Genomic DNA, 16207 nt, shown 5'->3' with positions numbered 1-16207 from the left:
CAGCATGCCCAGCTAATTTTTGCATTTTTAGTAGACTGGTTTCACCATGTTGGTCAGACTGGTCTTGAACTCCCAACCTCAGGTGATCGACAGCCTTGGCCTCAAGCGGTGGGATTACAGGGGTGAGCCACCACCCCCGCCCCGTTGATGAGGCTTGACTTGAACTCTTGACCTCGTGATGTACCCACCTCAGCCTCATAAAGTACCTGGATTACAGGCTGAGCCATCAGGCCCGGCTAACGTTCCATTTAACAAGCAAAATTTATTGCCGACATTGAAGGCCAACCTTTCTGGCAAGAAACGTGCAGTGGTGGCAGTTCCCTTGCGAGCAGCTCATGCTGGGATCCCCAAAATAGAGGCGCTATTCCTTTTGTCTGTACTGGGAAGTGCTTCCATTTTGGGGAGCCCTATGTGAGTGCGGAATCGGGACCGATCCTGCTTCAAGGAAGCCTGCCGGCCCACCCTGTGGCTCTGACTGCAGCTCTGCTCTGACCTGGAGTTCCCGGATTTCTGTTCTGCCGGTTACCAGTGTATGCTCCTTAGATTAATAAAAATGGATGTATTCTGGGGTGGGCAGGATATGGGGCATCAGGAATCCTGGTTGTTTACCTTAAAGGGGATTAATTTGCCTACCCTGTTCGTGTACTGGTAGGCAGCCTGTATGTAAGCTGATTAGTTGGCCAGAGTGTGGGCTGGAATTCTTGCACCCTGCTACACAGTGCCACTGTCTCTATTTTGAAATAAAATGTGAACAGCACCATGTTCTTTTTCCAGGCTGGTCCGTTGATTCAAGTCGGCTCAGCCACCCACAAGTGCTGGGATCACAGACCTGAGCCACCTGTCAGTGAGCTTCTTTACTGAAGCTTCCTCTGCTACCCAAGTAAATTACTTCAAACAAAATTGCCTAGTATTTTGTTTCCCTTCTATCCCTGCTAGAACTTGGAAGTTTTAGTTATCCCAGCACTTTGGGAGGCTGAAGGGGCGGATCACCTGAGGTCAAGTAGAAGCCGGGCATTCTGGCACCTGCCTCTGGTCAGCGGTCCCAGGAGGCTGAGACAGGAGAATCCGAACCCAGGAAGCAGAGGTTGCAGTCACGAGCCACTACAGAGCAAGACCCCATCTCAAAAACAAAGCCCCTGGAGGTGGATGGTGGTGATGGGAATTTTAAAATTGAACTCCCACCCAGGCTGCTCCCGGTGGCCTTCACCTCCCTGGCTCAAAAGATCCTCCTGCATAAGCACCCCCCTCACGCCACCCTTAGTAGCTGGCAGGACAGCAGTGTGCCCCCCATGCTCGTTTCACTCACTGGCCAGCTTTGAAGCTTCTCCTTTAGAGATGGGCTTTACCATTCGCCAGGTCAGGATGGCCTCCCTGACATGACGGGTGACCACAGCACCAGGCGTTTTCATTTTTGGTAGGTGTTTTTTTTGGGAGTCTTGCTCTGTCACCCAGGCTGGCCTCCCGAGTAGGTGCAACCTCTGTCTCCTGGGACCAGCAATTTTGCCTCAGCCTCTACAGTAGCTGGGATTTCAGCCACAAGCCACCATGCCCAGCTACTTTTTCTGTATTTTTTTTTTTTTTAGTGGATAGGGTTTCACCATGTTGGCCAGACTGGTCTGAAACTCCTGAACTCAGGTAATCCACTCATCGAGGATTACAAGCATGAGCCTCCATATCATGGGTTCCAGGGCTGCTGGTCATTGTCCCCTGGGCGTGTTCCCAAACCCCTACAGCTGCTTTGCCCATTCCACACGCAATATCTGAAGCTGAATGAAGTAAGCTCTAAGATTCAAGGGAGTTTTGTTTTGCTATTTGCCTCTGCAATTCATAAAGCAGTCGTGTCTTAAGTGGAGGGAAGTCCTCCACGGTAACCAGTAAAATTTCCCCCTTATTTGACCCACCTGGGCCTGTCATTCTATGGGAAACATTTTTTTTTTTGAGATTTTTTTCAGATGGGGTCTTACTCTGTCACCCAGCCTGGAGAGCAATGGGGCAACCCCTGCCTCCTGGGTTTGAGATTCCCCTGCCTCAGCATCCTGAGTAGCTGGGAGTACGGATCCCCACCATCACACCTGGCTAATTTTTGTATTTTATAATTTTTCTGTTTCTAGTAGAGCTGGGTACCATGTTGGTAAGGCTGGTCTAGAATTTCTGACCTCAGGTGATCCGCCCACCTTGGACTCCAAAAGTGCTGGAATTGCCCTTTCGTTGAGTTTCTTAAGCTTGTTAGGGTTTGGCCTATATGGCTGGAAGGGAGTGGGTGGGAGTGGTTTTAGAGAAGGCTGTTTGCTTCAGAAGCAGCTATAGAAACGATTGAATGCAGGCACATAAAGGAATGTGGATAAGTAACTTTTTTTTTTTTTTTTTTTAAATAGTCTCACCCTTTCTCCAGGCGTCAGGCTGGAGTGCAGTGGCCTGATCTCGGTCTCCTGAGTAGCTGGGACTAAAATTTGGATCCACCATGCCCAGCTAATTTTTGTATTTTTAATAGTTTTTGTATTTTCACTATGTTGGTCAGAATGGTCTCGATCTCTTTACCTCGTGATCTGCCCGCCTCGGCCTCCCAAAGTGCTGGAATGACAGGCATGTGCCACCTCGCCCAGTGGGTTCTGTTTTGGTTGAAAGCACAGTGTGTAATAGCTTATGGTCACCCTAGTGTGGCCTTGGAGGTGTCAGTTCTTGACAGGGCCCAGTGAATTCCAGGCAAGGGGCCATTCTGGCTTGCCTGCGACGTTAAGATTTCAGGCATTATCTCCTCCAGCAAGGGAGGATCAGGGTTGTTAGGTTAACAAGCATTCAGTTTTTTTTTTGAGGCCCAGTTGAGCTCTGTTGCCCAGCCTGGAGTGCAATGGTACAATGTCGGCTCACTGCAAGTTCTAGCAATCCTGCCTCAGCCTCCCGAGTAGCTGGGACTACAGGTGCATGCCGCTATGCCTGGCGAATTTTTTGCATTTTAGTAGAGACGGGGTTTCACCGTGTGTTACCCAGACTGTTCTGGAACTCCTGAGCTCAGGCAATCCACCTGCCTTGGCTTCCCAAGGTGCTAGAATTAGAGATAGGAACCACTACCCCTGGCTATAACAAGCATTCTAAGGGTCAGCCTGTATACCAGTCTCTTCCCAAATGCCAAGTGTCCCACGTAGCCTGTGACATTGGAGAATAGGCTTTCTTCAACTTGGCACAATTTGCCTTTGGACCAAGTGCTTTGGTCCTGTACATTCCTTGCTGGATGTTGGCATGCATTCCTAGCGTCGTCCACTAGATGGCAGTGGCACCCACCCTAGAGCTCAAATATTACTAGGTCCGGATGCAGCCAGGGCTCTGCAGCGCTGGGTGGCCTTCTGAGGCCCCCTACTGGGCATTTTTCAGGATCTTCCTCTGTTGCCCAGGCTGGGGTGCAGTGGTGCAATTAGAGCTCACTGCAGCCTCGTCCTCCTGGGCTCAAGCGATCCTCCCGCCTCAGCTCCCAGAGTAGCTGGGACTACAGGCATGTGCCACCCTCCTGGGTCATAAATTGGACTAATAAGTTACACCGTGTTACCCAGGTTGAAACGTTAGCTAATTCATTATAGTGGAGGCTTGCTATGTGGCTTAGGCTGGTCTTGAACTCCTGGACTTCGGCAACCATCTTGCTCCCCACCTTTGAAAGTACAGGGGTTACAGGCATGAGCACCATACCTGGCCCCCCGTTGGGGTTTTACCTCTCCTGTTAGGTGCCACCAAAACTCTCATAGTCGGTCATATCAAACGTTAATTTGATCCCAAGCAGAGGGACTTTTGATCTTAGTCTGCATGAGTTTTTAGGAAGGAGCCTGATCTTGAGTCTGGGGATGACGAGCACACTCCCATCTTCCTCTGTCCAGATTTCAAGTGGGAGCCAGCAGATAGGACCATTCAGCAGCCAATGTCCAAGTAAGGTTTTGTTACTCGAAGCGCTGCCAGCCTACTGTGGGTCATTTTATTCAGGTCCATCCCAAATAACCTGTGGACACAAGAGCTGATGTTAGTGTATCCACTACTGTGGCATCCCATTAATAAGCCTAGAGTATCTATTGTGCACCACCGTGATAATTCCGTCATCCTGCAGAAATGCCACCCAGCGCTGTTGGAAAGTAGGCTTACTGCATGCCACACACAAGGCCCCACGCTGTTTTAACTCACATAATTTCTTTTTTTTTTGAGATGGAGTCTCAGTCTGTTGCCCAGGCTATAGTGCAGTGGCACAATCTCAGCTCACTACAACCTCTACCTCCCAGGTTCAAGCAATTCTGCTTTAGCCTCCCTAGTAGCTGGGATTACAGGCATGTACCATCAAGCCCAATTAATTTTGTATTTTTAGTAGAGATGGGGTTTCTCCATGGTGGTCAAGCTGGTCTTGAACTCCCAACCTGATGTGATTCACCCACCTCAACCTCCCAAAATGCTGGAATTACAGGCATGATCCACTGCGCCCAGCTGAACTTGGCATTTTTTTTTTTTTTTTTTGAGACCGAGGCTCACTCTGTCACCCAGGCTGGAGTGCAGTGGTGTAATCATGGCTCACTGCAACCTCATCCTCATGGGCTCAAAGGATCCTCCCATCTCAGACCCCTGAGTAGCTGGGACCACAGGGGGGTGTGTCTGTGTGCACCCGTGTTTCTTCTAAAGATGAGATTTTTTTCATGTTGCCCAAGCTGGTCTCAAACTTCTGAGCTCAAGCAATTCTCCCACATCAGCCTGTCAAAGTACTGGAAAAACAGGCGCTATCCCCTGCACCTGGCCTAAACTTTGATTGCATAACTGCACTCCAGCCTGGGTGACAGCAAGATCCTGTTAAAAATAAAAGGCCACTCACAGTGGCTCACGCCTGTAATCCCAGCACTTTGGGAGACCAGGGTGGGCAGATCACCTGAGGTCAGGAGTTCAAGACCAGCCTGACCAACATGGAGAAACCCCATCTCTACTAAAAATACAAAATTGGCCAGGTGTGGTGGCGCGTGTCTGTAATCCCAGCTACTTGGGAGGTTGAGGCAGGAGAATTGCCTGACCCAGAAGGTGGAGGTTAACAGTGAGCCAAGATTGCACCATTGCACTCCAGCCTGGGCAAAACTCCATCTCAAAAAAAAGGCAATTGGAACTTGAATCCAGGCAGAGTAATTCTAGATTCTCACTGGAATTACAGCAACCTCCAGTGCAATAGGTAAGCCACAATGGTCCCCTTCCACAGACAAGGAGGTTATCCAAGGTCACATAGCTAGATGACCTCAGTATCTTCAAGAGGTAATACTTGGCCTCAGCTGTGTGCCCCCTCATTGCATAGGCCAGTGCATTGAAATATCCATGGGCTAATCTACCCCTCATGCTCCCAGCCCAATGTCCAGCCTCCTCCAGAGAGAATTGGTCATCATCCCTCACCAGAGAACTCGGAGTTTGCAGCCAGGATGGCTAAGCCGCTTGCAGAGCAGTCGGACACCTATGTCCCCTAGGGCGTTGTTGGTCAGATAAAGCTCCGTCAAGGTCTGGTTGATCCCCAGGGTGAAGTAAAGATTCTTACAAGCCTTCGCTGTGAGGCCACAGCTATCCAGCCTGTTGAAGATAAGGAGTTGGTTAAGGCTACTTTTTTTTTTTTTTTTTGAGATGGCGTCTTACTCTGTTGCCCAGGCTGGAGTACACTGCTGTGATGATCTTGGCTCACTGCAACCTCCACCTCCCAGGTTCAAACGATTCTCCTATTTCAGTCTCCTGAGTAGCTGGGATTACAGGTGCACACCACCATACCTGGCTAATTTTTGTATCTTTAGTAGAGATGGTTTCACCATGTTGACTAGGCTGGTCTCAAACTCCTGACCTCAAGTGATCCACCCACCTGCACCTCCCAAAGTGCTGGGATTATAGGCATGAGGCACCCTGCCTGGCCTCTAGCATTTTTAAAAATTATCTGAGCTAGGTGGTGCATGCCTGTAATCCCAGCTATTCAGGAGGCTGAGGCAGGAGAATTGCTTGAACCTAAGAGGCAGAGGTTGCAGTGAGCCAAGATCATGCCACTGCACTCCAGGGTAACAGTGAGACTGTCTCAAAAAATAAACTAGATGATACCTCATACCATCCTAAATCCTTCAGATTAGGGCTACAACTGTCATGGTAGAAAGGTAAGGAGGAAAGTCACCATTAATATTTGATTGGAATTTACACAATACCATATTGAATTATTTTTTTTTTTTTGAGATGGAGTCTTGCACTGTCACCCAGGCTGTAGTGTGGTGGTGCGATCTTGGCTCACTGCAATCTACGCCTCCTGGCTTCAAGCAATTCTCTTGCCTCAGTCTCCCGAGAAGCTGTTACAGGTGCGAGCTACCACGCACGACCAGCTAATTTTTTTTGTATTTTTTAGTAGAGATGGGGTTTCGCCATGTTGGCCAGCATCATCTCAATGTCCTGGCCTCGTGATCCACCGGCCTCAGCCTCCCAAAGTGCTGGGATTACAGGTGTGAGCCACTGTGCCCGGCCCTGAATTATTATTTTTGATACAGTCTTACTCTGTTGCCTAGGCTGGAGTGCAGTGGTATGATCTCGGCTCACTGCAATCCCCACCTCCTGGGTTCAAGCCATTCTCCTGCCTCAGCCTCCCCAAGTAGCTGGGATTACTGGCATGTACCACCACACCTGGTTAATTTTTTCCATTTTTGTAGAGACGGGGTTTCACTGTGTTGGCCAGGGTGGTCTCAAAATTCCTGACCTCAGGTGATCCACCCACCTCAGCCTCCCAAAGTGCTGCGATTACAGGCGTGAGCTACCTCACCCAGCCTTTTTTTTTAATTAAAAAAATTTTTTTTTGGAGACTGAGTTTCACTCTTGGCGCCCAGGCTGGAGTGCAGTGGTGCAACTCGGCTCATCGCAACCTTCTCCTCCCAGGTTCAAGCGACTCTCCTGCCTCAGCCTCCTGAGTAGCTGGGATTACAGGCATGCGCCACCATGCCCAACTCATTTTGTATTTTTAGTAGAGATGGGGTTTCTCCGTGTTGGCCAGGCTGGTCTCAAACTCTTGACCTCAGGTGATCCACCTGCCTAGGCCTCCCAAAGTGCTGGGATTACAGGTGTGAGCCACCGTGCCCGGCTAAATTTTTTTTTAATGGGGCAGCACCCCCAAATCACGAATAAATTCAGAGAGACTTCCTGTCCTGTCTTTCCGCCTCTCTTCTACCTGAATCTTTCGTGGAGAAGGCAGGATACTTGGTAAATAGAAAAATGAAGGGTGAGAAAGCACTTCCACCGTTTCCTCCTCGCTCCCTGATGCTCACCACAGTTTCTGGAGTCTGCAGGTGGGGTGCTGCAGCCCCTCGGCCAGCAGCCACAGGCCCCAGTCTCCCAGGTCGTTGAAGCTCAGGTCCAGCTCCCGGAGGTGGTGATTGGCCTGGAGCACGGCAGAGAGACCCTCACAGGCGGCAGCGCCCAGCCGGCAAATGCCCAATCTGCAAAGACAGGATGCCAGAGTGGACTGGGAAGCATTCTTCCTGCAAACACCTGCTGGGAGGGCCCTGTGCCAAGCCTGTGCTGGTTGCAGACAGGGACACACTCTACCCTTGAGAGGACAAAAAGATAAGACCGAAGTAGGAAGGTGAAAGGAAGGGAGGAATACAAGAACAGAAGGAGGCCGGGCGCGGTGGTCACGCCTGTAATCCCAGCACTGTGGGAGGCCGAGGCGGGTGGATCACGAGGTCAGGAGTTCACAACCAGCCTGACAAACATGGTGAAAGCCCGTCTCTACTAGAAACACAAAAGTTAGTTGTCTGTGGTGGCGTGCGCCTAAAGTCCCGTCTGCTTGGGAGGCAGAGGTTGCAGTGAGCTGAGACCAGGCCGGTGCACTTCAGCTTGGGCAACAGAGCAAGACTCCATCTCAAATAAAAAAGCAAATAAGAATAAGGCCAGGCGCTGTGGCTCACACCTGTCATTCAGCACCTTGGGAGGCTGAGGCAGGAGGATTACTTGAGGCCAGGAATTTGTGACCAGTCTGGACAACCAACAACTTGTTTCAACAACAACAACAACAAAAAAATTGTTGAGACGGAGTTTGACTTTTGTTGCCCAGGCTGGGGTGCAATGGTGCGATCTTGGGTCACTGCAACCTCTGCCTCCCAAGCAGATGAGACTACTGACATGTGCCACCACACTGGGTTAATTTCAATTACGTATTTTTAGTAGAAGTGGAGTTTCACCGTATTGATCAGGCTGGTTTCCAGCTCCTGACCTCAGGTGATCCACCCACCTCAGCCTCCTGTCTTCAAAAAAATTTTAAGAAATTAGCTGGGGCCAGCCAGGGGCGATGGCTTATTCCTGTAATCCCAGCACTTCGGGATACTGAGGCCTGGCCAACATGGTGAAACCTTGTCTCTACTAAAAATCCCAAATGTTAGCTGGGCGTGGTGACACACATCTAGTCCTAGCTGCTCGAAAGGCTGAGGTGGTTCAGTCACTTGAACCCAGGAGGTGGAGGTTGCAGTGAGTCCATATGATGCCACCTTAGTCCAGCCTGGCCGACAGAATGAAACTCCTCAAAAAAAAATCCCAGAAAACATTAGTTGTGAACCTGCCTGTGAATAGCCATTGGACTCCAGCCTAGGCAACACAGCAACAGCCCATCTCAAAAAAAAAAAAAAACTTTTGTGTGTAATTTTTGTTTTGTTTTGTTTTTTTGCTGGTGCTGTGATAAAAAAATACACAGAATGTATATTTTTGAGCACCTCTACCCACATCTTGTACTAGTCACTAGGAGATAGAGTTGGAATAGCTCCTACACTTGTAGAATGCTACCACACACACATATACACAGATTACAAATTTATTTTTTGAGACGGAGTCTCACTCTTGTAGCCAAGGCTGGAGTGTACCGTGGCACAATCTCAGCTCACTGCAACCTCCGCCTCCTGGGTTCAAGTGATTCTTCTGCCTCAGCCTCCTGAGTACCTGGAAAACAGGTGCCTGTCACCATGCCCGGCTAATTTTTCTATTTTTTTTTTTGAGACAGAGTTTCGCTCTTGTTACCCAGGCTGGAGTGCAATGGCACGATCTCGGCTCACCGCAACCTCCGCCTCCTGGGTTCAGGCAATTCTCCTGCCTCAGCCTCCTGAGTAGCTGGGACTACAGGCACGCGCCACCATGCCCAGCTAATTTTTTGTATTAGTAGAGACGGGGTTTCACCATGTTGACCAGGATGGTCTCGATCTCTTGACCTCGTGATCCACCCACCTCGGCCTCCCGAAGTGCTGGGATTACAGGCTTGAGCCACCGTGCCCGGCTAATTTTTCTATTTTTAATAGACACGAGGTTTCACCATGTTGGCCAGGCTAGTCTCGAACTCCTGACTTTAGGTCATCTACCCACCTTGGACTTCCAAAGCGCTGCGATTACAGGGGTGAGCCAACGAGCCCAGGCTTCAGATTTCAATAGATGATGCTGAGGGAAAGTATGAGGTCACAGAGGAGCATAAATCTAGGAACCCAGATCATAGCTGGGGATTAGACAGTGTCCAGCTGGGTGTAGTGGCTCACACCTGGAATCCCAGCACTCTGGCTGGGGTCAAGGCCAGAGGATCTCCTAAGGCCAGGAGTTTGAGACCAGCCTAGGCAACAAATCAAGACCTTATTCTTACAAAACATAAGTAAAAATTACCCAGGTGTTGCGCCATTGCACTCAAGCCTGGGCAACAAGAGCAAAACTCTGTCTCAAAAAAAAAAACCAAAAAGATTAGCCAGGTGTGGTGGTGTGTGCCTGCGGCCCCAGGTACTCAGGAGGCTGAGATGGGAGGATGGCTTCAGCCCAGAAGGTTGAGGGTATAGTGAACCATGATCACTTCACTGCACTCCAGTCTGGGCACCCAGCAAGACCCTGTCTCAAAATAACAAGGTGTCTAAATAGAGTATTCAGAAGAAAAGCTGAACTTCTCTGGGCAAAGAGGGGACAAAGCAGGAGGGCATTCTAGGGAACAAGAATTACTTGTGGAAAGGGCTGTGTGTCAGAAAAATCCTTTAACAAAGGCTGATGTGGCCGGACATGGTGGCTGACGCCTGTGATCCCAGTGCTTTGAGAGGCTGAAGTGGGCGGATCATGAGGTCAGGCGTTCGAGGTGAGGCTAACCAATATCTCTAACTTTTTTTCTAATTTTGTATTTTGTAAAAATACAAAAATTAGCCAGGCGTGGTGTTACAAGTTTATAATACCGGCTACTCAGGAGCCTGAGGCAGGAGAATCGCTGGAACCCGGGAGGCGGAGGTTGCAGTGAGCTGAGATTGCGCCACTGCGCTCCAGCCTGGGCAACCAGGGCAAAACTCTTGTCTCAAAATTAAAAAAAAAACAAAAAAAAAACGCTGATATAGGGCCGGGTGTGGTGGCTTATGCCTGTAGTCACAGCACTTTGGGAGGCCAAGACGGGCTGATTGCCTGAACTCAGAAGTTTGTGACCAGCCTGGGCAACATGGTGAACCCTCGTCTCTACTAAAACACAAAAAATTAGCCAGGAGTGGCAGTGTGTGTCTGTAGTCCCAGCTACACGGGAGCCTGAGGCAGGAGACTTGCTTGAACCCAAGAGGCGGAGGTTGCAGTGAGCCGAGATCGCACCACCGTACTCCAGCCTGGGCAACAGAGCAAGACTCCATCTCCGGGGGGGGGGAAAAGGTTGCTGTCGTAGCTAGAGTTGAGGACCAGAGGCAGCATGGCCTCTGTGGTCCCGGGTGAGGGGCTGGGTTCGTGGATGGGGACTCACCGGAGGGTCTGCAGCTTGCAGGTGGCATGCCTGAGGCCCTCACACAGCAGCAGTGCCCCGGGGTCCCCCAGGTCATTGAGGCTGAGGTCCAGCTCTGTCAGGCTCTGGTTCACACTGAGGGTTGAGGCCAGCCCTTCACAGGCAGCTGCAGTGAGGTGGCAGATCTTCAGCCTGAACAAAACAAAATCTGATTTAACAGCGTCATGGAGACTTTTAACATTTTGAGAAAGAGTCTCACTCTGTCCCCCAGGCTGGAGTGAAGTGGTGTGATCTCAGGTCACTGCAACCTCCGCCTCCCAGGTTCAAGTGATTCTCCTGCCTCAGCCTCCCTAGTAACTGGGACTACAGGCAGCACCACACCCGGCTAATTTTTGTATTTTTAGTAGAGACCGGGTTTCACCATGTTGGCCAGGCTGGTCTTGAACTCCTGACCTCAGGTGATCCGCCCGTCTCGGCCTCCCTAAGTGCTGGGATTACAAGCGTGAGCCACCACGCCCTACCTGTCGATGCATTTTTATACCGTCATTCAGTATGAAGGGATTTGCCATTTTATTATAGTTGAGCTCAGGAAGAACTCACCACAAAGTCCGTAGTCTGCAGACTGGGTGCCTCAGTCCCTGACACAGAAACCTCAGGCCCAAGTCCTCCAGGGCATTTCCCGTCAGGTCCAGCTCAACCAGATGTGGGTTTGTGCTGAGCACAGACGCCATCTCCTGACACGCCCCGGACTCCAGCTGACACTTCCTCAACCTTGGGAGGAAAGAGAGGTTGAAGGGGGAGCCATCTTGCTGTTCTGTGTCCTCATCACTCATGCCCTGGCCTGTATATTTTATTTTATTTATTTAGAGACAGAGTCTTGCTCTGTCACCCAGGCTGAAGTGCAGTGGTGCGATCTTGGCTCACTGCAACCTTCACCTCTGGGGTTCAAACAATTCTTCTGCCTCAGACTTCTGAGTAGCTGGGATTACAGGTGCCTGCCACCATACCTGGCTAATTTTTTGTATTTTTAGTAGACACAAGGTTTCACTGTGTTAGCCAGGATGGTCTCGATCTCCTGACCTCATGATCTGCCTGCCTCAGCCTCCAAAACTGCGGGGATTACAGATGCGAGCCACCTCGCCCGGCCTATTTTATTATTTATGTAGAAACAGTTTCTTCCTCTGTCACCCAGGCTGGAGTTCAGTGGTGTGATATCAACTCACTGAAGCTTCAACCTCTGGGCTGAAGTGATCCTCCTGCCTCGGCCTCCTGAGTAACTGGGAATACAGGTCTGTGCAACCATACCTGGCTAATTTTTCTTTTTGAGGTGGAGTCTTGCTCTGTCGCCCAGGTTGGAATGTAGTGTCACAATCTTGGCTCACTGCAGCCTCCACCTTCCAGGTTCAAGCGATTCTTGTGCCTCAGACTTTTGAGAAGCAGGGACCATAGGCTGGACTACAGGCATGCGCCTCCACGTCAGGCTAATTTTTGCATTTTTAGTAGAGTCAGGGTTTCACCACGTTGGCCAGGCTGGTCTCAAACTCCTGACCTCAGGTAATCCACCCGTCTGGCCTTCCAAAGTGCTGGGATTACAGGCATGAGCCACCGTGCCTGGCCCATACCTGGCTAATTAAAAAAATAAAAATTTTTTTTGTAGGTTTGGTGCAGTGGCTTACGCCTGTAATTCCAGCACTTTGGGAGGCCAAGATGGGTGGATCACCTGAGGTTAGGAGTTCAAGATCATCCTGGCCAACATGGGGAAACCCCGTCTCTACTAAAAATACAAAAAAAAAATTAGCTGGGTGTGGTAGTGGGTGCCTGTAATCCCAGCTACTTGGGAGGCTGGGGCAGGAGAATCACTTGAACCCAGGAGGTGGAGGTTGCAGTGAGCTAAGATTGCACCACTACATTCCAGCCTGGGCCACAGGGGAAGACCCTGTCTTAGGGGAAATAAATAAAAGGTGGGGGAGTGGCCCCAGGGATTCCTCATCATGTGGAATTGAGTGTGGAGTCAGAGGAGGACAGAAGTAGGTCCTCTGAAGTGCCTAGAGGCCAGGGCCAGGGTTAAGGGCCAGCCCTGATTCAGAGGTGGAGATCTGGGGAGTACCAGCATTTTATGATATTTCAAGCTCCGGGAGAGAGACAGTGAGCTTAGGAACTTGCTCCCGGGGATGGAGACTCACTGAATCATCTGCAGCCTGCATCGGGGATGCCGCAGGCCCTCGCAAAGCAGCGTCATGCCTGGGAGTCCGATGCCATTGCCGCTGAGATCCAGCCTTGTTAAATTCTTATTGGCTATGAGAGCTGCAGAGAGGTCTTCGCAGGCTGAGCCGGAGACGCCGCACCGCTTCAGCCTGGGTGGAAAAAAAGAAGGAACCAGTCATTTCCTTTGCTTTTTTTTTTTTTCTTCCTGAGGTAGAGTTGCTCTGTCAACTAGGCTGGAGTGCAGTGGCATGATCTTGGCTCATCGCAACCACTGCCTCCTGAGTTCAAGCGATTCTCCTGCCTCGGCCTCCCGAGCAGCTGGGAGTACAAACATGGGGCACCATGCCTGGCTAATTTTTGCATTTTTCATAGAGCCAGGGTTTCACCATGTTGGCCAGGCTGGTCTTGAACTCCTGGGCTCAGGTGATCCTCCTACCTTGGCCTCCCAAAGTGCTGGGATTACAGGTGTGAACCGTCACGCCTGGCCAATATATTTATTTCAAAACATCATGTTGTACATGATAAATTTTACCTGTCAAAAGCAACAAAACAATACGAAGTCTGGTGATGCTTTGTAGTCAGAGAAATACATTCACAGAGGTCCCCTTAAAGAAATTCAAGGCCATGTGTGGTGACTCAACTCTGGAATCCCAGCACTCTGGGAGGCCGAGGTGGGTGGATCACTTGAGGTCAGGAGTTTGAGACAACCTGGCCAACATAGTGAAACCCTGTCTCTACTAAAAATAAAAAATCAGCTGGGTATGGTGACGCATGCCTGTAATCTCAGCAACCCGGGGGGAGGCCGAGGCAGGAGAATCACTTGAACCATGGAGGTGGAGGTTGCTGTGAGCCAAGATTGCGTCACTGCACTCTAGCCCAGGTGATAGAGTGAGACTATCTCAAAAAATAAAAAAAAAGGTGGGTAGGCACAGTGTGTCACACCTGTAATCTCAACAGTTAGGGAGGCTGAGGAGGGAGGATCACTTGAGGCCAGGAGTTCGAGACCAGCCCGGGCAACATGGTGAAACCCCGTCTCTCCAAAGAATACTAAAATTTTTTGGTTGTGGTTGCACGTGCTTGTCTCCCCATCTCCCTGTGAAGCTGAGACAGAAGGATCGCTAGAGTTCAGGAATTTGCGGCTGCAGTGAGTGACTGTGCCGCTGCACTCCAGCCTGGGCGACAGAGCATATCCGTGTCTCAGAAAGTAAAAAAAAAAGTTAAAAAAATCTGGAGACAGACACAGCAGGATGAGTGGGTGAAAACAGAAGGCAGTGATCTGTAGGCCTGGGAGAGGGGCCTCAGAAGGACCCAATCTGCCCACACCTCCACCTTGGACTTCCAGCACCCCTGCCTTCCCACCTTGAGAAATACATTCATGTGGTTGAAGTCACCCAGTCTTTGGCACCCTTTTTTTTTTTTTTGAGACGGAGTCTCAATGTATCATCCAGACTGGAGTTTACTGGCATGATCTTGGCTCATCGCAACCTCTGCCTCCCAGGTTCAAGTGATTCTCCCGCCTCAGCCTCCAAAATAGCTGGGATTACAGGTACCTGCCACCACGCCCTGCTAATTTTTGTATTTTTTCATAGAGATGGTGTTTCGCCATGTTGGCCAGGCTGGTCTCGAACTCCTGACCTCAGGTGATCCGCCCGCCTTGGCTTCCCAAAGTGCTAGGATTACAGGTGTGAGCCACCACGCCCTGCTTTGTGGCACTTTTTAATGGCTGCTCTAGCTAATGAATACACCGTCCCATGATACAACGTTTGTAACCGAGCCCAAGGTGGGGACCACCAGAAAGTCCCAGACCAGCCCATACTCACCTCAGGTTCTGAAGTTTGCAGTTGGGGTGTCTGAGTCCTTGACAGAGCAGCTTCACCCCCCGGCTGCCCAGGGCATTGCGGTACAGAGCCAGCTCAATCAGGTTCGGATTGGTGCATAGGGCCGCGGCCAGATGTTCACTGTAGGCGTCCAGCAGAACGGTCCTCTCCGGTCTGCATGGAGGAAAGACAGGCCACTCTCTGGTGTTACCATGTGCTTGACAATTATGGCCTTTGCATGTCACTTCACAGTTTATGAAGCATGCTTTTTTTTTTTTTTTTTTTGAGAGGGAGTTTTGCTCTTGTTGCCCAGCCTGGAGTGAAATGGCGGGATCTCAGCTCACTGCAACCTCTGCCTCCTGGGTTCAAGCGATTCTCCTGCCTCAGCCTCCCGAGTAGCTGGGATTATAGGCATGTGCCACCAGGCCTGGCTAATTTTGTATTTTGTTTTTACATAGAGTTTTGCTCTTGTTGCCCAGGCTGGAGTGCAATGGCGCGATCTCAGCTCACCACAATCTCCACCTCCCAGGTTCAATTCTCCTGCCTCAGTCTCCCAAGTAGCTGGGATTACAGGCATGAGCCACCACACCTGGCTGTTTTTGTTTTTTTAGTAGAGAGGGGGTTTCACCATTTTGGTCAGGCTGGCCTTAAACTCCCGACCTCAGGTGATCCACCCACCTCAGCCTTTCAAAGTGCCTGGATTACAGGCATGCACCACCACGCCTGGCTAATTTTTGTATTTTTAGTAGAGACAGGATTTCACCATGTTGGCCTGGCTGATCTCAAACTCCTGGAGTCAGGTAATCCACCTGCTTTGGCCTCCCAAGGTGCTGGGATTATAGGTGGCAGCCACCGTGCCTGGCCGAAGCATGCTATCTTTTAACTTTTTTTTTTTTTTTTTTTTTTGGCAGGGAGGGTCTTGCTGTGTTGTCTAGGCTGGAGTGCGTGGTGAGATCAAGGCTCACTGCAGGCCTGACCTCCCAGGCTTAAGCAATTCTCCCAAGAAGCTGGGACCACAGGTGTGCACCATCATGCCCAGCTAATTAATTTTTTTAGGGGTTGGGGTCTCACTATGTTGTCCAAGCTGCACGTGGCTCTATCTGAAACTCCGAATCATTAATTAGTTGGTTTATTTGTTTGCTTCTTATCTGTTTCTGTTCTCATTAGGATGGGTGCTCTGTTGAGCAAGTGGCTTATTCGCACTGTTTTCTGTCTACACAAGATTGTTGGGTCCACAGATAAAAGGGACATCGAGCCGGGCACAGTGGCTCTCGCCTGTAATCTCAGCACTTTGGGAGGCTGAGATGTGTGGATCACTTGAGGTTACAGAGCTTGGTTACTCAGTCTCGAAAAAGGGGGCCAAGGTGGGCAGATCACAAGGCCAGGAGATCGAGACCATTCTGGCTAATACGGTGAAACCCTGTCTGTATTAAAAATTCTAAAAAATTAGCCGGGACCGGTGGCACGTGCC

General features: G+C 50.2%; 1 protein-coding gene across 5 annotated transcripts in view; it reads right to left on the bottom strand.

Annotated features, from left to right (window-relative positions):
* Positions 1 to 243: 243 nt before the first annotated feature.
* NLRP12 (NLR family pyrin domain containing 12) overlaps positions 244 to 16207 on the bottom strand; it is a 31510-nt gene continuing 15546 nt past the window's right edge. For 2 of the 5 annotated variants that reach the window (XM_064380886.1, XM_064380887.1), the window contains 7 exons: positions 14740 to 14910; positions 12898 to 13068; positions 11315 to 11485; positions 10736 to 10906; positions 7278 to 7448; positions 5395 to 5565; positions 244 to 3982 (listed from right to left, as the gene is read on the bottom strand). In XM_064380886.1, coding sequence (XP_064236956.1) covers positions 3895 to 3982; positions 5395 to 5565; positions 7278 to 7448; positions 10736 to 10906; positions 11315 to 11485; positions 12898 to 13068; positions 14740 to 14910 — 1114 coding nt within the window. In that variant the 3' untranslated portion in view covers positions 244 to 3894. Of the gene's footprint in view, positions 3983 to 5394; positions 5566 to 7277; positions 7449 to 10735; positions 10907 to 11314; positions 11486 to 12897; positions 13069 to 14739; positions 14911 to 16207 lie in introns of those variants that run through there. The other 3 variants (XM_064380888.1, XM_021666514.2, XM_064380889.1) reach the window with 3 other exon arrangements.

The sequence above is a fragment of the Aotus nancymaae genome, unplaced genomic scaffold (genome assembly GCF_030222135.1).
Source record: "Aotus nancymaae isolate 86718 unplaced genomic scaffold, 86718_ANA_hifiasm-v0.15.2.pri h1tg000028l, whole genome shotgun sequence".
Taxonomy (NCBI): domain Eukaryota; kingdom Metazoa; phylum Chordata; class Mammalia; order Primates; family Aotidae; genus Aotus; species Aotus nancymaae.
Note: the sequence above shows the minus strand (reverse complement) of the source record. Positions and strands in the feature narration are given on the sequence as shown.